The sequence below is a fragment of the Bombus flavifrons genome, chromosome 7 (genome assembly GCF_040668555.2).
Source record: "Bombus flavifrons isolate JBK064 chromosome 7, iyBomFlav1_principal, whole genome shotgun sequence".
NCBI lineage: Eukaryota > Metazoa > Arthropoda > Insecta > Hymenoptera > Apidae > Bombus > Bombus flavifrons.
This window is the reverse complement of record NC_138448.1, coordinates 16,597,967-16,620,347: the sequence shown is the minus strand read 5'-3', so window position 1 is coordinate 16,620,347 and position 22,381 is coordinate 16,597,967. Positions and strand designations below refer to the sequence as shown.

The 22,381-nt window shown below is 32.5% G+C and overlaps 3 protein-coding genes across 8 annotated transcripts; 2 read left to right on the top strand and 1 right to left on the bottom strand.

Annotated features, from left to right (window-relative positions):
- Positions 1-1,855: 1,855 nt before the first annotated feature.
- LOC138182018 (centromere protein I) lies at positions 1,856-8,393 on the bottom strand. 3 transcript variants are annotated; one of them, XM_069117475.1, is made up of 16 exons: positions 7,358-8,393; positions 6,338-6,463; positions 6,112-6,261; positions 5,922-6,010; positions 5,640-5,770; positions 5,390-5,570; positions 5,209-5,321; positions 4,985-5,139; positions 4,711-4,911; positions 4,129-4,235; positions 3,760-3,951; positions 3,535-3,659; positions 3,351-3,468; positions 2,808-2,978; positions 2,559-2,655; positions 1,856-2,201 (listed from the first exon to the last, which is right to left on the bottom strand). In XM_069117475.1, the coding sequence occupies exons 1-15, from the start codon at positions 7,407-7,409 to the stop codon at positions 2,587-2,589; spliced, it is 1,980 nt and encodes a 659-aa protein (XP_068973576.1). In that variant the 5' UTR covers positions 7,410-8,393; the 3' UTR covers positions 1,856-2,201; positions 2,559-2,586. The 3 variants fall into 3 exon arrangements, with proteins under 3 accessions (XP_068973576.1, XP_068973577.1, XP_068973575.1); XM_069117476.1 differs by lacking the exon at positions 2,559-2,655; XM_069117474.1 differs by lacking the exon at positions 1,856-2,201 and having other exon boundaries at positions 2,530-2,655.
- Positions 8,394-8,525: 132 nt separating this feature from the next.
- LOC138182016 (transmembrane protein 231) lies at positions 8,526-11,931 on the top strand. 3 transcript variants are annotated; one of them, XM_069117471.1, is made up of 5 exons: positions 8,526-9,136; positions 10,011-10,174; positions 10,293-10,415; positions 10,516-10,726; positions 10,793-11,931. In XM_069117471.1, the coding sequence occupies exons 1-5, from the start codon at positions 9,103-9,105 to the stop codon at positions 11,053-11,055; spliced, it is 795 nt and encodes a 264-aa protein (XP_068973572.1). In that variant the 5' UTR covers positions 8,526-9,102; the 3' UTR covers positions 11,056-11,931. The 3 variants fall into 3 exon arrangements, with proteins under 3 accessions (XP_068973572.1, XP_068973571.1, XP_068973570.1); XM_069117470.1 differs by lacking the exon at positions 8,526-9,136 and adding an exon at positions 9,693-9,857 and having other exon boundaries at positions 10,519-10,726; XM_069117469.1 differs by lacking the exon at positions 8,526-9,136 and adding an exon at positions 9,693-9,857.
- Positions 11,932-13,047: 1,116 nt separating this feature from the next.
- On the top strand, positions 13,048-19,066 carry LOC138182017 (ubiquitin-conjugating enzyme E2Q-like protein 1). 2 transcript variants are annotated; one of them, XM_069117472.1, is made up of 4 exons: positions 13,048-13,440; positions 14,698-15,021; positions 15,593-16,000; positions 17,748-19,066. In XM_069117472.1, exons 2-4 carry the CDS (start codon positions 14,770-14,772, stop codon positions 17,874-17,876), a joined length of 789 nt encoding a protein of 262 aa, XP_068973573.1. In that variant the 5' UTR covers positions 13,048-13,440; positions 14,698-14,769; the 3' UTR covers positions 17,877-19,066. The 2 variants fall into 2 exon arrangements, with proteins under 2 accessions (XP_068973573.1, XP_068973574.1); XM_069117473.1 differs by lacking the exon at positions 13,048-13,440 and adding an exon at positions 13,457-13,871.
- The last annotated feature ends 3,315 nt before the right edge of the window (positions 19,067-22,381 follow it).

The window sequence follows — 22,381 nt, the reverse complement described above, 5'->3', positions numbered from 1 at the left end:
CGAAACTTTCTCTGATGTATTATTGTATGCATAGAGTACAGAAGTATTTACATTGAATGAATTTATATAGGAATCATATAATTTTCGAGTAGCAAACTATCTTATTTGGAATACTTAAAATAAGTAAAATCATTCTTTATACTTATTTTTTCAATTATATCTGCTGGTATTTTATTCTTTTCTGAGTAAGATTATTAATGTCACAAAGAAAATTGTTGTATCATAATTATTGCCGTTATTATGTTTTACATTCTTTTGAACTTTGTATATTTAGCTAATATTTCCTAAAGCATATTTAGAAAGTGTTTGTCGATGAAGTTATATTCAAATTCAACTTAATGTCAACATGGAACTGCAGTGATGTTATTAGTATTACATGTAATTTAAAGTTAGTTTCTAAAATGAATCATTCTTTATTACAACCGAGTGACTGCCGATCACAGACTATAACTAAATGCTATTTCAGCACTCTCATCCGAACAAACGCAACTGCTTTAATGATATTTTTCAAATTCATGACAATAAAATATTAATTGTTATTGTTTACTAGTATAACATCATATGTTTACGATACACTTTTTTTTTTTTAATAATAATTTTAATTTATTCTCTATCTTTATAAGAATATATCAGGCTTTACATCCAAAGTAGTTTAAGCAGCATAAGTATTAAACATTGTTATAAATATTTCTGTTTCTATTGATATACTTTTAATATCAAACATTATTTTATGCTGCTCATACTATCTGATTTGAACAAATTAATTATAATTGACATACTATAATCGCTACATATAGAAGCAAAGTTTCTGATCGCTAATATCATGAAAAATGATGTGCACTTTTACCAAATCTACTAAATTTAATGTACATTACTGTTTTCACATTCCAGGCCTCTTGATACTATTATTTTCTAGTCTGAGAATATATTTACACCAAAGACAGTCCATAAAAACATGTTACAATTTAAAATAGTATAGGTAACATGAATACATTGCTCAAGATTGATGAAATTTAACTATGCTATTCTTAGTAAAGTGCTTGTACAGTTATTAATGAAAACATGTAATATCTTTTCAAGATATTTGCAAATCAAATTGTATGTTATCATGAAAAAGAAAGAATCTATTAAAAATTTTGGTAGAGGTGAACATTCTCTGTTAATTCTTATATGTACTCGTAGTTATAACATCTCTGAATGTGTCCATAGCAAAATATAATTTTCTAGCGTAATGCATCACCATATATAATCATTATTTTTATAGGTATAAATACTCTAGATGTATGAATATGTATCTGGTTGTTATATCGATCTTTGAAAATACTTCATTTGCAGCTTAACACGAGACATGTTTAGATGGTACAAATGTTATGATATTAAGCAAAGTTTCACAGTTTTGATTGATTCATTAAAACTGGGGACAATTTTATAACATATTATAATCGTTATAGAAGCACTAAGTTCTTGATGTTGTCATTGTCTTAAATCGTTATTATTGACATGATGATGTACTATTATGTAGCTGTATCAGTTTATAGCAAAGAAAAAGAAAACGTAGAAAAATATGCTAATGTGGTATATATTGTATCAATTAAATAATAGTAATACATCGTATATACTGATATTTATAGTAAATCTTTCTTTGAATTCAACATAGTTAGTAGTATTATACATTTACATTCTTTATTCATTCCTTTGCACGGTACGATTGAATTCTAAAGCAATAATGAATGTGATTTTGTGAAAATCAATCCGCAATAGAGAAATATATACATAGTTCAGTTATAACGAGTTATATATACATATATATATATATATATATATATATATATATATATATATATATATATATATATATATATATAAACTTTTTTGTTCTATTCTTGAAACTTACTCGAAATATTGATGAATAACATGTATCAAAATGGTACCCTATCAATTCTTTAACGGACTATCAATAGTATTAGTAATACATACATGTATTGTTTTAAAGTATGGTAGTTATAAAGTATATTTAGTATTTAGAATAATGTTGCATCGATAGCATGGCCTCTTCTAGAATATGTATTTAGAATACTTTTAATAGAGCATTATATAGATTTTAAATTTAAGAGATGTTCACGCTCACTTTCAAAGAGATTTTCTGCATAATGCATTGTCAAGCTACTATTTTCATGTAAACATGAGTAATTTTCGATCTACTGCAATGTGTACACTAAATATTAATGCATAAAATAAGTAAGATAAATTAAAAGATATGTAAAAAAAAAAAAAATGATATAGTTTCTAAAGTATGAGCCCAAGGCATCCATGATAATTTATATGTAACTTTTCATTAGGTAGATATGTATTAAAGACTGTTGAATGAACTGTACATGAAAATTTTTATGTAAAAATCAAAGAAATAAAAGGCAATGATTAATTTAAATCAACTTATTTCACACGTACTTATTATTACAAACATTATAAATTATTGTTTTAATGTATAAAACGTACAGCTAAAAACATTTATTACATCTCAAGAGTATCTTAAATTTCTTTGGAAATAATGTACATACCTTTTAATATCTAAATTTATTATTACAGTTAATTTTGAAATATATCAAGAAATTCACTTATGGTTGGATAATAATACAATGCTACGCTCATAGCAGCCTGTAAAAATATTATCATCGCTGAAATAACTTTTTATCATTTAGAAGTTATCATTAAATGTTAAAAAGTAATTTTACTCTATTAGGTACGTCAATATCATTTAAAGAACTAATAGACAAAAAGATTAAAAATAACTGTGCGTTATTTCTTACCTCTCTTGTGTTAATACTCAGTCCTGTTTTGTTCAATATACATTTGTAAGGTAAGATGGCATAATGGTTACTAATATTTAAAAGGCAATTTAGATTGCAATGTTTTAAATCTTCCATCACTCTCGTTGGAACATTTTTTAAAAAGTACATATTACTGCGTTTTTTAAATGGCTGAAAAATATAAGTTTAGCGAAAAATATAATTCTTAAATGCCAAAATTAGGAAAAGAAGAAAAAAGAAAAAGAAAGAAGAATTATTTTCTGATGGTGAAAATTTAATATAGAAAAGATATTTTAAACATAATATTCTTATATTATATTAATTATAATTAATTAATTGACAATTTAATTCCATCCCGATGGGATTTTATTAATATTTTATTCGAATTTTTAATTTCGATTCATAACGGCAATATAATAAAAAATACATGTTTTCAAATTAGTCGAGCCTGACAGCACAATTTAATGTAGAAATTCATTACAGAATATTAACATTTGATGATTAGATTATTCATTAACTGATTTTAATGTCATATTTACATACCTCGTCATACCATAATGCTTCAACAATGTCTTGAGCATAGATAGATATAGTATTAAACTTTTTCTTATATAACTTTTGTACCTTACGATTTTTTAATTGTAAACACCTATTACGATACCTGTGAGCAGATATTGAAATTGAAAGGCTAATTTATAAACGTAAACAAAGTTTATAGGATGCATACCTCAATAGCAATTTGCATATTTTTGACAAAATCGCACAATGCTTCGTAATAAAACCTCCATAAATTACTGCAGGAGGTGCTAATGTAAACGACATTATGGTACTTCGATTTTCCAATATACAAATCTAAACATTTTCAGTAAAAGTACGGCACTGAGTTATTAATATTTTCATTACTATTTATGTTAATTATACGAAGATATTATTATTTATCTTCATCATATACCTCCTCATAAAATGATAATGCTTCTGAGAGTAATAAAATATCGTACGAATGTATGTTTAAACCAGACACGATAAGGGTTTTTGTGGTTTTTGTGAGAATAGGAATAGCCTCTTCTAAATTATCCACTGCACCTTGCCCTAGAAATGGTGCAGGCGTTTTATGACTGCATTCTTCAAATGCTTGACTAACAAACTACAAAAAAATGGCATTGTAAAATTGTCAGTTGACTACTATTGCTTTATTAATAATTATGTTACTCTTATTTTTATGTTATTTTTGATATTTAAATAGTTTCAACAAAAGTAATTTATGCAATAGGAAAGCCAACTGTGAGTTAAATAAGGTAGTAAAATAATATGTTTAACATACCAAATTTGTGATCAACATTTTCAATGTTCTGATAATTTCACACTTCATACTTAAGGTTGATTCGTAAAACATATTTTGTACATGAACTAATATCTTTTCCTGTAAATCTGAATATATTTTATTTTTATAAAATAATTACACTAAGTACAGAAATATATAATACAGCACTAAGTAAACGAAATTCTGAACTAAATTTTTAACTATTAGAAGAATATTTTTACATCTACCAATTTCGCAAGTTTCGTTTAAAAATTCTTCTATGTATCCATCTATCTAAAAATATCCATCTAAATATAAATCTTCAATAGTAAGAGAAAATCATGTATAATCAAAATAATAGTACATCGCTTGATAGAAACAAAAAGCAATTGGTTTTTAGGATAGATAACTAAATCTTTATAAAAATTGACCACAGAAACTCTGCTTATTCATATCTTTTCAAGCCAATATGATACCAACCAATCAGTCAATCAATGTCTATCAATAAGAAGAAATATTCTACGAAGATCATTTGAATAAAAATATTTATAGAGAATTAACTTTTTGTACGTAGTCCCTTAATAAATATAAATGAAGATATACCGCTAATAGACACCGACGTCATCCATTGCAATAAAACTAGTAACTTTGATTGATATTCTCCCGTATTAAAATACAGATATTCATCAAGGAAACGATTAACGACAAGTATATCTTGTTGCATATATTGTGAAAATTCTATAGTTATATCAAGTAATTTGTTAATTTCTTCTGTAGAAAATTTTTCATTTTCCAAAATAAATGCTGAAATGAAAGAAGCATTAAATTTATTTTTCTAGAAACATTTATTATATTACAGATTATATTATAGATGTACCTCTTACTAAAGTATTGTAGAGATTATAAGAGAATCTACTCTGATAGTGGAAATCAGCAAATGTAAGAAGGTGATACCCAGCAATATTAGACAAAAGTGATATGGCATTACACGGTAATTCTACACTTAAGTGCAATTTTCCCAATTCTTCTGTACTGTAATAGCTTACTATGTAACGAATATCAATCAATAAACGTAATAAAGCAATAATATTATTTATTTACCTAGAAATCTCAAAGATAGATTTTGTATCCTTTTCTTTGAAAATATTGGAGCCAATTTGAAAATATCCTACAGGTGGTAACAGAGGTGCTACAGTCTTCTTTGTTTTCATAAACTATTAAAGTTAAAGAAATATATGAATATTTCACGTTTATATAAATTTTATAATTATCCAATACTTACCTCAAATACATTCCAGTTAAAACACTCTGAATGTAAGTCCTGTGTTTGTTGACTCTCTAAACGACTTTTCGCGTCTTGAAGCATTAATCGCAAAATTTCAGGTATTGGTTTCCATACACTTTCTGTATTTATAGATTGAATTTTTTCAGGAACTAATTCCGGTTTGTAAGATTTGAATAATCTAAAATAAATCTTACGCAAATTAATATTACATTCGTTAAATGAACCAACTCAAATCGCAATTACTTACGACAATAAGACAATAATATGTTTACGAGGTTTCGAATATTTCTGATGAAGATTTAGTAATCTAGATACATCTCTGCGAGTTACATCTTCTGGTTTTGTTAATACATAAATGATACGTGCTATATGTCTTTCCTACAATGGTAATAGTAGGAAAATATTTAAATAATGTAACTACACAATATGACTTATATTATGATCGTTATTAAAATTTTTTATTGTAATTACAAGTTCTTTTATAAATTTACATACGCAGTATTGGTAAACAGAATGTATACACACTTACCAGTCTTTCCTTTTTCAACATCATATAAAAGAAGACGCTATAATATATATTTATAACCTTTTTATCTATTAGTTGATAGTCCAATATGCCTGAAAGCACGCGAACACACATACAATTTAAATTTTTATCTTATATATATTTTGTTCCGTCACATTATTATAAGATTAAAAAAAGAAAAAGAAAATATTACCAACTGTCCATTGTATAATAATAGTGGATACAGTAATAGGCAGTTCATTTATAGATGCTAGGCACCAAGAAATAAGGGACTTGACTGTGCGTTCAGGTATCTCGTGTCTTGGAACTAAACACTTTGCCAAGGATACTAATTTAGTAGCACCTAGCAAACATATTTTTTCCTTTATGTTTTCAATAGAATGTAACTGTTTGTTTCTTATAACGGTTTGTATACTCACCTAATTCTGTATTTATAATAATATCTGCTAACAAATCGATATCTTCATCTATTAACCCTTTGGTCGCAGCATAATTTTGTAATGTACTGAGTGATTCTTCAAATGTAGAATAATCTTTCTTTTTTACTACAAAAGAAAGAACAGGAAAAAATGTACTTATCGGAAGATTTAAAATTAAAAACATTTTATCGTACATTACTATTTGCATATTATATCAATCTAATATATATTAGTAATATATATTTGTAAGGGAAAATAACTATGGTATATATGTACATATATACAGTCAATAATAAAAGTATTCAAACAGGATGATAGAAAAGCAATTCATCGTTTAAAAATTACAATACAATATTGCATTACAATATCGTCATTACATAATATTGTTCTTCCATAAAGTTTGCTGACATAATTATACATACGCTTTCTTCTTCAATTTTGTAGTAATGATTAATACCAATGATATCATGATGCAGGTAAAAAATAATTTTTTCTATGTCGCAAAGAACTGATTTCTCTTCTATTGGTGTTAATTTCTTCTGATGTCAGGATGGCGGTTTAATTGCAATATTCTCATTATTATTGAACTCTTTAATTATGAGCCGAGTTGTTAATTTACTTCTGATTAAATGATCTATATTCTCTCTTTGTATAATTTCCCTCTTTCTTAAGTTTCTCAGTAATGGACAGATATTAAATTTTCATTTTCATTTCCTTTCAAAATCATTTAAAACATACTGAAATTCATTTATTTATGTTTAGCTTTCTTAGAGCAAAGGAAATGACAAGTTACATATTCAAATACTTTTCTGCTTGGTATGAATACATTACCATAATAAAGGTTCTATAGCTGTTATTTGTTGTCTATAGATTCTTAGAAAACATGGACACATCCTAATGAATAATTCCAAATATACTATAACTGTAAGTACTAGCGCCACTATGCTTTTATATATTGAAACGTAAATCACACTACTGTTTGAATACTTTTTAATGCTTATTGTATTTTTAGTTACGTACCTTTTAAATCTCGTAAAAACTTTAAAAAGGTATCCCTTTCTTCATCTGTCATTTTTTTTATATTGTATAACAACAAATTATTTGTAACAAAAAGAAATAAACATTTTTAAACGCTCAATCGTGTTTAAAAGCTCACTTTTTGACTAAATCATTACCGGTATTTTGAACGATATTGTTGTACATCATAACCTAAATATCATAACAACTTAAAATATTTCCTTTCCGTATGTTCCTAACCTATTTTTGTATCAAACAATGGTTATCCCTATAAGTAATATTTAAGGTAAAGAATATAATGCTACTGATAATGAAAAATTCATTCTATCCGCTTAAAATTCTAAACAAACACTATATATTATCATAAGTCATAGAGCTTATGGTTTGTATCAGAGAGGAAGCGAGAGTGCTCAATGTTCACGCTCATTATTCTGGTTTATTATTCAGATCATGTTCTCAGTGTTCTGGTTGTTCTCGGACTAGTGATGAACAGTTTGGAATAGCTATTGATTTCCGATGGAATCGATTGATCGAAAATACAAGTAGATTGCAATTATGTCTGTATACATGAAACTTGACATACTAGTTAATATTATCATAAAACTTAATTATTAATACATGCTATCAGAGAACTTTCGCACATATGATCATTTTTTTCTTTTTTTTTTTTTTTTTAAGTAATTACGAAGGGTTTGCGTTAATTTATGCCGCTTTTTTACTTGGAATATTTATTATCTTCATATTATGTTACAATCGGATATCAATCAAAGTAATTGCAATTGCAATTTCCACTATATTTTGCCATCTTTTTGGTAAAAGCTAGATCCCTTGTCGATAGAAGAGCTTCTCTTTTGAAGTGATCCAATCATCGATCCATTTTCGAAGTTCCTGGAGAGATTGGCAAGATACGTGTCTTCCAAGGCGTGTTGCATGGAACGGAACAAGAGTGAAAACCGGAAGGAGCAATGTCGGGGGTGTATGGTGGGTGTGGGAAAATTTCCCATTCCAGGTTCATCAGTGTTTGTCTAACTGTACTTTTCGCGCCATTCCGTTTTGGTGTCGATGTTGAAAATTGTTCGGGGCTCACCCACGATTTCCTCTGTTTCGGGTTTCCGTAGTAGATCCAGTTTTCGTTCACAGTTACGATACGTTACAAAAAGAGCTTTTCCCCCTATGCTTAGGAAGCAAGGAAATGCAAATGCCAAGCGATTCATTCAACTTTCAGCTTTCTGACAATCAACAAGGCATCCCATTTTCCTTTCTTATAGATTTTCCCTGGGTCATGTAGCCGTCTCGACACGGTCGATATGCCGACTCCGAGAGCTACTGACAATTTTTTAAGCGTCTGTCCCGGATTTCCATCCAATAACTCCTACAGTTCCTCATCGTCAAATTTTTTCGGAAGCCCTGAGCGTTTCTTGTCCTTGATTTTCAATATCACCTTGTTTGAAACGTTGCATCCATTTCCTACACGTTTTTTCCGAAAGAGCGGCTTCACTATAAATGCCCAGAATCAATTGATAAGCTTCAGCTGCACTCTTTTGCATATTAAATGATGAAGCCATTTCGGAGAAATACTTCATTGCGTTCGATATTCGCCTCGATTTTTATCAGCTTTTTCTATACGCACGAGCGACACCTGTTGACTGTGCAAATAACAAAATGTTCAACCTCTAAAACCTAACGGCTACAGCATGAACTAAAGCAACATCCGTTCCAGAGTCATCTGTCCCCAGCGGCACGAACTAATGCGATCTATTAATAATATTATTATAAAGGTAAGTAAAAATACGGCTGAACTTCGTGTTAATTGAAATAACATTATTGGTTTTTCTGATTTTATTGCTATTTGGTAGCTTTCAATGCGTAGAATTCGAAGATGCAACTCTTAACTTTAGGAAGGAGAAACCTACTAAATAGTAATAAGAAAAGGCAATAATATTACATCTTACAACTAAGTAAAGATGATTATCGCTATAATTTAACCAAACCGAAGAGAAAACGAGAATGCTCACGTCCGTAATTCCAGTTGTTTTACGGTACAGGTGCTGCACCGTGCGGCCGAGGCGCTTGGCCGCATGGTGCAGCACTAGATCGGCGTTAGGAAATAAAAAATTTCCTATAAATCAAGGAGCGACGTTGGTGTGCATGCTTAATTAGACAAGGACAGAAGGGGCCTCTGTGCCAGCGTTCTCTTTCTTTTCCCGCATCGCGTCCACTTACACTGTACTATATAAACATAACGTATGACTGCCCGTGCTCTATCTTTGTATCTTTGCCGCTATTACTTATACACATGTACCTACACATATGTATATACGTATATACCTATTTTCTTAACCTTTTCCAAGACAACGCGCCAAAATGGCTGCTCTCGAAATATTTTCAAGTCCTATCGATTATAAATACAAAAGTAAAATATGTTCTTTAAGCTTTCTCGTCGTACTATTTCTTATAATTTTATCGTTGATTACCCCATTTTTCATTATTTCGAACACAGGAGGTATATATTTTTTAACATTTTATTTTTACACGTAGTTATGTCAATATATTTTACCATAATTTGTAACATTCATAACTATGGTATCCTACTTTATGACAGCGTAATTTATATTTTTATATTCTGTATTATATAGTTAATTAATATAATTTTCAGGTTACTCATTGAAAAATCGTGTACTAATGGAGAAGCCTGATGTATCGTTTAACTACAAATATATTCTGTTAGCAAACAGAGATTACAGTATTAATCCTATAATTTGTTCAACTTCTAAAACATACAAGGATAACGAAATCAAGGATGACTGTATATTGATAAAGGTTTTATCTTTATGTTATTATAATGTAAAAGATACGAATTATTACATTGATATTTGTAAACTGTTTGTTATCGTATATATATTTTGCATAAGAATTAATGAGAATTTAAAGATTTCAGGTTCGAGAAATAGATACAAATATGGATGGTAGAAAGGACATTTTAAAGTTTGAAGCACACTTTTATACCGACGAACCTATAAGATCTCTTAAACTTTTACTTTTCTTCAATTTCCAACTAAAGGTATGGCCGTACGTTTGTTATTTTGTTATCGTTTCTTCTTATCGCTATTGTATTATTCTTGCTTTGTTATTTATAAGCGACGATATTAATTCTGTTATAGCAGTTAGTGGAGACGACGGTAGAATCCATTGCATATTTTACTCATACGTTGAACGAAGAGGCGCAGAAAGTATGTTTCTACGGTGATTTGATATTGCAACAAAAGAGCGTGATCACTAGCGAAGGTTTATATCAAACGTATAATAATCACAGTATAGAAATTTCTGACTATTCCATAGATGAATTACTTATGGAAAATTTTAAGAGGAAATGTAAGTGGTATTTTTCAATGTTATCCCTTACTAGAAAGAAGATACGGTAATAAAAATTTCTTTCAGTTGCAGCTAAAATAAGCGATAAATATGTAATGGAACAATCGGGTTATTCGAATGAAAACGTAGTAGTTATCCAAGGAGAGCTAGTTTATAGGGATTATTTAATTCATTATCAACCTAGTATTTGGGAGGAATTGAAATGGATATGGATTCAATATTTATCATGCTTTCTGGTATTTGCTTACGTAACTAAGCATGTGTTGGTTTTCTTATTTTCAAATCGATATTTAAATTGTTATATTATAAAACCGTGGAAGAGTAAATAGTATCTGTAAGAATAAGTAGAAGTATAATTTAATTTAATTTAATTTAATTGCGTTAAGCGAGTGAGTGTTAAAAATACTGAAATTTACGACACATTAGTATCTATATTATATCTTTTTATACGAGTGTTTTTTATAGCGTTTAAAAGTTGTTTAAAATATCAGGAGATGATAATTAATTTTATTGGTAAATTATCGCTACACGCTGAATTATCTACTACATTGCACAGTCTAGATAAGATTTTTAATTTATGTACCATTTTCATGTTGTACTAAAAGGTTGACCAGTTACAATCTGCCCCTGTGTAATCTAATATTTGCCAATATGATACGCGTAAATTGGATCGATATTAAGTTATTAAATTTATTTACATTAAACAGGGCCGCAGATTGTATAAATTCGTAAGGTTATATAGCGAATAAATTATAATATTGTATAAATCGAGTCACGCGTGATGGATTCTCAATTTTATACTGTACAACTTGGTTGTAATATGATAGCTTTATTATACAATGAAATTTGTTTTAAAGGGAAAATTAGGAATGCCGTGTACCATTTCATCGTGTCGTGCAAAGGATCGGAAATTTTGTTGCGCTTATTTTGTCGTTTAATTTTTTATGCAGTTCTATCATCTAATATGGTAGATCATTATCTTTCGTTGCGATCGATTTTCTTAGATTGAATATATTTCCTTCTTGGATACTCGTTTCTTTTCTATAGATGATAGCTTAAAGTATCGCTAGATACGCACTATACGGTTTATAACGCGGTTCCGCGTGAATAAATATTTATCGATTATGCGATATATTTTAAACACGTGTAAAACAATAACAAATGTATTTTAAAATTTGTAATCAATTAGAAACTTATCTAACTAACTACGTCTCTTAATTCGATCTAATTTATTACATAATAATTTCACTCAGGCGCGTACGTACGCACGCGTAGAGGCGCGCTATAATAGTTGATAGTTGGTCTCGTATCGCGCATGATACCACGAATAATTACGGTAAAAAATAATTGAATGATTGGTACGATAAAGTAGACGGGCATTATTTGATTAGTAATGAAGTAACATTTAGATTGTTGTACGGTATTTCTTATATGTTATAAAGAAGGCATCCTAATATGTTACTGCTTAATATTGCTATTCAGAAGGAATTAATTATATTTTTGGAAATGGGCTTTTATTTATTTATCGTGAAACAATGATATAATATAATTGGAGGTATTCGTTGTACATAAACTTCTGGATGATATAGCGAAATTTTTTGCAGACAAGCTGTTTGTACAGACAAATTTTTACTTTAATTTAAATTACTTACTTTACTTTAAATTTTTATTTTAATAAAAATAATAAAAAAAAGAGTTATTTTTGAAAAGATAATGCTTCGTACTCGTTTGAAATTTTGAGACGTATCGACGCTCGTTCGTAACTTTCGTATAATGCGGCGCTTCTTAAACCATATACAGCGTACGTGGGGTCGCGTAACAGTATTACTGGAAATGGTGAAAACTTGTACAACTGCCCATACTACTCTATATACTACTGCCGTAGCAGTGAAACGAAAAATGTCGGACAATCGTTCGCGATTAAAGGATCATGAAAATATCACCGAGTAATTAATCGACATAGGTGTAAAACATTAGGTTTTTGAAAGATCGTATAAACGGGATTTTGTTTGGAATAAAATAGGCTCAAACGCGCTTCTAACACTTTATACTACGTATCTATCGCGAAACGACCTGTTGTTTGTCATTGAGAACGATTGGACCCGATGGAAATGATAAATCTCTTGGTAAATTCGGATTAGACGATTCGAAATCTCTATGGAAGGTGTAGGTGATAAGAAAGATACTATAGAGCGAGCGATTGATTGAAAGCGATAATAATAAAATAAAATGTGTAAAAGACAGACATGTGTAAAATGTTGGGATAGACTGGAAAATGTGGTAAAGTCGTAATTAAAACAGACTCGACGATCGGAGCTAATGTTACACATAGTTGACAGAGTTGCTTATCTCGTAATTTATTCATCTTTTAACTGGTAAATTTTAAGATAAGGTTCAACTTTTAACGTAACATTTGAAAATTCGAAAGACGGTAATAAGGTGTTGGTCTGGATGAGGTTAAGAGACGGCCCTGGGCATGGTTGCTAGCAACCCTTCCGAACTACGCGCCCGGCCAGTTTCAACGAGGGTGGAGACTGCGCCGTGTTCCGCTGTCGTCTATCTACTGCGTCCGTGCGTGCTCTCGAGACGAACGCATCGCGCCTCTTCTCTCCATTATTTATATACCACGGACGCGTTAGTGGCCGATGTTTAACGATGACTCGGAAACGGTCGTCCAAACGGAATAACCGCTGATCTCGTAAAGGGAGAAAAGGGTGAGTGGTGGTGGTGCAGTGTTGCAAACGACTCGTGTTAAATACTTTCTATACCTGCGCTGTTGCGGATGCTGGCGCGATATTTACCGAACATTGCCTCGCACTAGCCTCTTTTTCATACGCTACTTTCCTACGACGAACCTTCGTCTTTCTCTTCTTATATCAATCAATTATTCCGCTAAAAAGATACTCGCGCTTCGGCAATATAGGAAACCTGTTTCTCCATCTATATAAAGAATAACGAGTAGTGTGACGTTATGAAACGAATCGTATACATGGGGTATCTCGTTTACACGTTGCTGGATGGAGTTGGTGGTTCTATCGTTTTACCACCATAGAGCGAGGACAGAGATTCGTGTGTCGTAGAAGGCGCGTTATCGCGCGTCGAGATGCTAGTTCGTGCTGCAAGAAAATCCTTTTATACCGTTCCAGTTAGTTTGACTAATAATTCGTTTATTTATATAATCGCCAACGATTATCGGCGGATATTAAATGTATTTATATTAAATGTATCTGTCCACGTTATTATAAAAAATGTGCTTCGTTGTATCGCTTTCTTTTTCAGGGAGACTTCAGAGACTCGAGAGATTTCAGATTGTTTACGTAAATCTCCTAATTATAGTTGTTTTGATAACGTAATGATAACACACGAGTATGTCAGTTTACTTTTTCATAGGTATCGAGAAGATCGTATTTTATATCGTTCTACTTTGCGGTTTGAAGTTTTCCAAAAGCTTTGATTTAGTATAAAAGTTTAGTTAAAAATTAGTAAAAATTGAAAGACTCGTGTATCGGAACGTGTATATGTGTGAAAATTATGGAAAAATGTAACATGTAATTCGTCGTTTCAGGTAATCACTTTTCATAGATAGACCGCGAATGTTTAATTACACACACACACACACACACAAAAGTGTAGAAACACGCAGAACGAATACACGTAATACGGGAAAAATATAGAGAATATTGAAAGTAGTTCTTTTGTCGTAATATTCGTAACATTTAGTGGGTGAAACGAAGGTTGTGTTTATCGTTAGGTGGAAATTAGGTTGAAATGAGCGTTGTTTGTAACGACATGAAGTTTCATAAAAATTCGCAGAGCAGCAAAATGACGCTGTTATCCGGGGTAGTACGAAACACAAGAGAAATCGAAATTTCAATGTTCGATTATACCTTCTTGACAAACTTTATCGCCCACCATTGAACGACAAACGATAAATTAAATTATATATTTTTAATCGTATCGATTCGTTTCAGATGGTTGAGATATTCGACTAACAGAAAATTACGATTATAAATAAATAGCGTAATCGTAAAGCTGGCAGAACCATGTCTACGAGATCGAAGGAGAAGGTGGTGGCTGCTTTTCGAAAATTCTTTCGACCCTCGGAGAAGATCTCGGAGCAAGATGGAGCAAGCAGTTCGACGAGTTCTCCGTCCAGGAGGCTTCTGAGTCGACATCATCGCCCGGATGCGGTCACTCCTACCGATGCCGCATTGTCCGACAATCCCGGGGCTAGCAACTCTAATCATGCGAGTTGTTTCTTCAAGTCAAAAAAATCTACTGCTAATTCCACGCAGGTATTTTTCTTACTACGTCCATTTGCTATATGTACGCGTGTATTCACAGATGTATTTTTTATATAGACCGTGTTCGTTATAGTTGAATATGTATTTATGGACGCGGATCAAATTCAATATCGAAGATTCGCTTCATAATTATCGATAAGATGGATAAGATGGATAAGATGGAGAGAGAGGTTTTTTGCAAATTTATTGGCAGACACGTATCATCGATAAAGCCGCGAATAAACAATTTACGTTACGTACGACTGGTATTCGTTGGTACCAGATGACGAACACGATAGTAAATATTGTTTTGGATCGTTAGTTTCCCACCAATTTCTACGTTTTAGTCAGTGCGTTAGCAGCGTTGTCGATACAAATATGTTCACATGGTGCGTCGTTTTCGAGAAAATCGTTAGTTAGTAGAAATCAAATAGCTTTCGAGGGTTTTTTGTCGACAAGCTGTTGTAATCGAAACGCGGTTAACGACGTTAAAATAAACGCTTGTTAAGAACGTGAAATAACGAAACTTTGTCCGTAACAAGTGTCCGACGAGATTCGTCTCGTAATTTTAAAGTTATTTCAGGGAACGGTTGCAATGCCGGATAAGAGAGTTCGCTTACGTCGTTTAATGAAGGAACTAAGCGAAATTCAGAGGACGCAGAATCGACTCGAGTCGACGTTCACCGCGGAGTTGGTAAACGACAATTTGTTCGAGTGGCACGTGAGACTGCACAAGATCGATCCGGAAAGTGAACTGGCCGCGGACATGAGGGAGCTCGATATACCTTACATACTTCTCCATGTGGTGTTTCCTGAGAATTTCCCGTTCTCTCCACCTTTTATGCGCGTTATTTCGCCAAGAATCGAGAAAGGCTTCGTTATGGAAGGCGGCGCGATCTGTATGGAGCTTCTCACGCCCAGAGGATGGGCCAGTGCGTACACGGTCGAAGCCGTTATCACGCAATTCGCGGCCAGCATCGTTAAAGGCCAGGTAAAATATCCTTTTCAACCTTGTTCGCGATCTTTCGCCGATTCCAAAGTTTCCAAAAGATCCGATACTTTGCGAACATGTACGCTTGATTATTTTTAATTAATTATTAATTTTATTATAAAGGGGACACGCTCGTCGGCAACCGTGTTTGCCAACGGAAGAAACATGGTCGAAATTTGGTCGTAACATGGTTCGTAACAGGTCTGGGTATTCGTACATCGTACCGTATATCGAAAGTATAGGCGAAAAACCAATATTTTGCGTCAGCTTGTGAGCAACCGTTTTGCGCGACACATAAACGGTTTGCCCATAAACGGAAAAACGTTGTTCCACGTTTTTTTTTTTCTTTTTTTTATTTATTCTCGACGTAGAAAATCTGACTTTTCGTAGGCCGAAGCGTCGAGCGTATAAGATCAAACTTGGCGATATAGCGGAGCAATGGAACGAATAGTTGGAGAATAAGGTGTCGTAGCTCGTGCGAGTATGACAACGTACGAATAAGCAAAAGGAGACCGTGTACCAGGATGCTGGGAATAATGTCGAAGTGACTATTGGGAAAAGGAAGAGTTTACAAAGCCAGAGTGAGTGTTCTGCGCAGACTCGAAAGAGATTAAGAATATATCGCTCGATACTATCGTCGTGTTTACAAACAAAGGAACAAAAACGCTTCACACTGACACTGGTAAATGCTCGAGAGCGCCACTCTCTACCAAAGCCATCCAGTACTGTCGTCATTTTTACGAAGAAAGGAAGAAACTAGCCTTGTAGCTAGATTCGACAGATTAAGAAAAAATGATTATCGTTTAGACACGATAGACAAAGCCGAAGCGCGAGTCTCCGTAACGATGGGAAAAAATTGTAAAATCAAAGCGGCGGCCCCCGTTTACCATCGATAGGATCCTAACTGGATTAAATTTAACTGTTTCGAGACCAGTTGATCATTTTTGCGATGTTGACGTTATCGGATTGGGGTTAGGTTGATCCGACGGATAATGCAATTGATGGAAATAAGAGCGTATTATACGCCATAATTGAATATCGTTTTAAGGCTAGTGCTATCGAAGCAAAACAAAGAGTGTCGTAAGAAAGTAAAGCAAGTACTGTGTTATGCATCGTAGCTTATGGGTCCCGAGTAGTTAAATAAAAAGAGGAAAGAAACAAGTCGCTTACAGCGTTGAGTCTAATATCCGACCATAGAGTCCTACCATTGGGAATACGGCCAGAGTAGATCCTTGGAAACGCATACGCGTAGACTATGCAGCACCGTTGGCCGGTATATCAAGATGCCCTTGATCGTTGTTGACGCTTACGGCAAGCGTCTTCTTTCGAATCGAAATTACGACAATTGCGATCCTGAACCAGTTGTTCCCCGCATACGGTACACCAATTACGCTGCTTTCGAACCATTTCGACGAACCATTTCTATTATTTTATCCGTTTCGTTCTATCAAGATGAAGATCGCAACGTTTGATAGATTAGGTTCCATGTTTGTATAAAGATGCATCGTTGTAAAAGAAGTGTCTGTAAAAGAAAGATACTTTCCGGATAACCTGATATAATATATATATATATATATATATATATATATCAGTTACATGTTATAGTCATTAATTATATATTAATAATCTTCCTTGCGAGCTTTGCAAGATAATTCCCTGTATATGTATACAAAAATTTATTAGATAAACAATTACACGCACGCGCACATACACACAAAATTATTTTATTCCGCAAACTACTTTTCAGGGCCGCGTAGCGAGAAAACCAAAGACCAGCAAAGAATTTAACAGACGTTCCGCCGAAGAATCCTTCAGAAGTCTGGTAAAAACGCACGAGAAGTATGGTTGGGTTACGCCGCCGCTTACAGAAGGATAACTCTGCAGACCTTCCGAAGGAACGGAAGACTTTGTTGTTATTTAAGAATTCATGCTCACGATCAACAGGTTTCGGATGCATCATTGTGACTTCGGTTTGTATCATTACGGGAAACATTCGATAATCGCGCACACGTAAAAACCATCCTATTCCTAGAAACCGAGATTTTAGACGTGCCAAATTTTTGACTTGGTGATCGATAAAACCTTTACCAACACCTTTGTCACGGTTTCTCTGATTAGAACGACACCAAATACCATGTAATTTGGAGCATATTTGCTTACTTAGTAAATGATAATTAAATACATATCAAGAAGTAAATGTAATTCGAATTACATTGTGTAATTGGCTCATGGCGAACTCGTAGAACCGTTCCGTTCTCTGCGAGTTCCATGATTTTCTTAATACGTTGTAAAGCGTGACATTTTTCGAGTATCTTTTTCCTACGCATATAACAACCGTCTATCTCGCATGCTTTCCAAGATATTACAAGTTACCGTTACACGCTCTGTTTCTGCTTATAATCGTGCTTTCTGTGCCAGCGTATACATCGCTATTGGACGTCGGTCGTTTACTTGGCGACGATTCGATCGAAAGTACCAAAGCCAAACCCGATACCATCGATGATATTCGCTTTTAATCGAGTTACAGATTATAACGGACGTTTCTTGCATTCCTGCAGCCTTGCATATGCCCGTTGTACAGCGGCCCTTTAATCTCGCCCGATCCATCTTTCTCAGCGAACGGAGGAATAATCGGCCGGCATTCAATACCGACGTGTACGCTGTTACAGACGCGTAATTATAAACAGAAATACACTGTAGCGATACCTTGCAATATCTTGGAAATAAAGCGACACCTAAACGGTTATATATACGGAGAGGACGGATCGGTTCTACGAGTTCGTCGCCACTCGTTTTAATCAGAAACATCTACCAAATACGTTGGTAAAAGTTTCGTTAAGATATGGTGAAAAACAATAAAGTTTCACGCTTGAATTAGTACAGAATTAGTAGTCAGACTCCGTAGTGGGGACGAGGACTGTGCAATTACGCGGAACATCTTTTTCTACAATTATCGAATGCTTTCTGTACTTCCTTTTTCCGGAAACAACGTAACTGCGTTATAATCGCATTAAATGTTGCTTTTATAAATGACAGGTAACGTGACACCTAGTTGAAAAAGGAAGGTGGAAATCAAGAATTTGTTAATTCGGTTGAAACGGTAATGACAAAGCTCGCGATCTAGTTACGAAAACGTTATTTTACCAATTCCGTGTTGAATGGATTATCGGTAAAAAAACCATTATGATCCTACTACGAGTAATAAACATAACCTAATGACAAATATTTTATAACTTTTACGTGGGTATCTAAATATATTTACAAATATTTTTGTTAACTTGTTACCAAAAAATGTCTTTCATCCAGCGAATTAGTTTCGTTCCATTAAAACGTAAGAATAAGAATTTAGCGGTATAGAAGGAATGTGACATTCGTTACAATGATCGAGTAATTTCCGTTACTACATAATACAAAATTTAATACAGCCATGTTATTTATATTTGTAATATCTACAGATTTTTTAAGCGAAGAAGAGAAAACGTAGTCTCTCGATCCTGTGTTTCTTTGTTTCAACTCTCATTGCCTTGGACATGCGATACTACGAACACGTGCATAAATTTTTATATTGCGTCGATTGACATTTGTAACAAAAAAAAGACAAAAAAAAAAAAAAAAAAGAAGCGTAGTGTTAAGTTTAGCTTTTATTATGCTAGCCAATTTCCAAACATATTTCGTAGCACTGTACGATATAATTTTCAGTATTCCGAAATTAACAACATTATTCTATATATGCGTATGAGTGCACGAGACATTCTGTACTAATTGTAAATCGACTCGAATATAATATACATTGTCCTATTGTATTTACTTGATACTGTCTCTATTATCGATCGTGAAATGAAAATGAGCGAAAGATATTCGGTTCAAAGATTATATCCAGTTTGCTATTCACTTGAAAATATTAGTAATTATTAGCATTATTTATCTAGCATTACGGCTAGAAAATGATTAAATAAAAAGATTTGTTACATTAATAAATCGTTTATTACACCTATCGTGATATTTGTTGCTTACGCTTTTGTCATTATTTCACATTTTCATTCGGTACGTTTTAATTTCGATTTCTCCACAAGCGCCGATTAATACGAAATATTTCAAGTTTTCATAGTACACGAGCGAATTCATCGAATCAATTATTTCTAAAAGTTACTTCGATCCGATCGCTGATTATTTTAAAAGATAATGAAAACCCGTCTCGTTATTTTTTAGACAAATAACATTACAATGATCGAGGATCGGTTAACATATCGATCGGAACGTTACTACTAATTAAACGAATAACGACCGATTTAACAGCAACAAACGTAATTAAATATATATAAAAGTATATAACAACACGTTTTGCGTACAAATGTAGCCGCATCGAAAAATTTTAATTGCAAAATTCTTTTCACATGCGCTACGCATAAGGCACATGGTCGATCGCTATCCTTTTGAACACATTTACTAACACTGTATGATAATTAATTACTTATGACGTGTTTCAAAAGGCCTAGTGTCTTACGTATTAGCTTTCTGTTTCTTAAAAAATACGTATTATCTAAATCCTAAATTAAATTTATGCATCGTAGTTAAAATCGGGAACGTCTCTAGAAAAAAAAAAAAAAAAAAAAAAAAGAAAAATGCTAAGAAGGCGTTATTATAACGATACGATATCAAATTTGTTTGGTCTACGAGTAGCTGATCGATTAATAAGCGGTATAAAATATTATCTTGTCGTAAAATATCTTTGCTATATTATATAAAATAACCGGTATTGTTTGATATAGCGAGTGTGCAAGATACCGTTCAATTTTTCTACCTTTTAAATGCATTACTCGACCAGACGTGTCATACGTGGTAGTAGCAGAAATACAATCATGAATTACAAAGTATACTTTCTCAGCGCGTTAATTATAGAATAATAATCATTTCTCTTTTCAACGTTCTATAAATAATAATTTAACGTAACTAAATAGAATCATGGTGTGATAGACGAAAGAGACATACATGTATACACAATGGAAGAATTACTCACTATCATTGGTTTACGGATCAACGCTGGTGTATGGCGTTCACCCATCGAACAGCATAGTCGATCGAATTGCGACAAACAATTTATAACGCTTCATTTTGTGTATGTACAATTAAATAGTTTAAATACGACACACGGTTCTACTGCTTGTATTACACAGTTATTATGCGTTTATCAATAAAATAATACCTGATACGTATTATTTTAATTATTAGAAAGAAATGAAAAATTCACATTTTCTTACGAGGTGAAATGCGTTTAAATGATCCCTAAAACAATGCACCGGTCATGAATTAATCAAATAAGTTTTTGCGCGATAGCGAATATTTTATGCATTGTCGATTAATTTTAGTCAATGCACAATACGGAGCACGTGTATTATCGCGAGACGAATACTTCTTACAGTCTTATGTGATTTTATACACACGCATTATCTACAGAACGCGGTAAACAACCGTGTAGTTAAACGTACAAAGCGGTTAATAATTGTTGATTCGTATAAGAACAAAGAAGATTACGGGAGGGAAAATGAAAAGTAAAGAGTATTTGAATTTTTTAAGCGAGTAAGAGTATCGATTACCTTGGAAATTACAATCTTTGTGGCTTTGTTCTGTACGTATGTACTTTTTTCTCCTTTTTCTCAAACCTTTTTCTATTCATCAATTTGAAATTTATCGTTTAATCCCGTTGAATTCTTGTTAAATCATGTCGTTTAACCATAAGAATGGTCGACCATAAGAATGGCAAACGTTTAATAGCGCAAACAATTCTGTTGTAAAATAGGTTTCATTTAGGCAAAGAGAGATCGCATAACGGGAGGAAAAATCATCTCTCCAGAGACGATAAGAAGTCGTTAAAATTTGTTATTAAGGCAACGAAGAAAATGAAATTAAGGAATTAAATGCAAAGGGAAATCTATCTAAAAAGAGAAGTTGACGTATTCCTTTACTTTTCTGATTTTCCCTTTCCTACTTTTTCTTATTCGTCCGGGTTAATTCTACTTAATATGTATTTACAAATTCTATAATAAATGAGCAATTGACTTTCTAAGATTCTCATTGTGTGTATACTTTTCGGTGCATCTGTTTATCACGTTATACCTATATAGCTTTGAAGCAGTTTGAATAAATGAGAAATTTAGTAAATGAAATTGAAAGTGAAAGAGGAGACAATTCTCTTCTAGTTAAATGCAACTAAGCAACTAGCAATTATGCTATGCGATTGTTACGAATATGAATTATTAGAAAATGTTATTGCGTGTAATCGATGAACCGTCCAATTGACGTATAGCCAATGAAAATCATGGATATATCATTCGTAATATGTATATAAAAATACAAATCGAGCGTGTGATCGATTCGTTCATT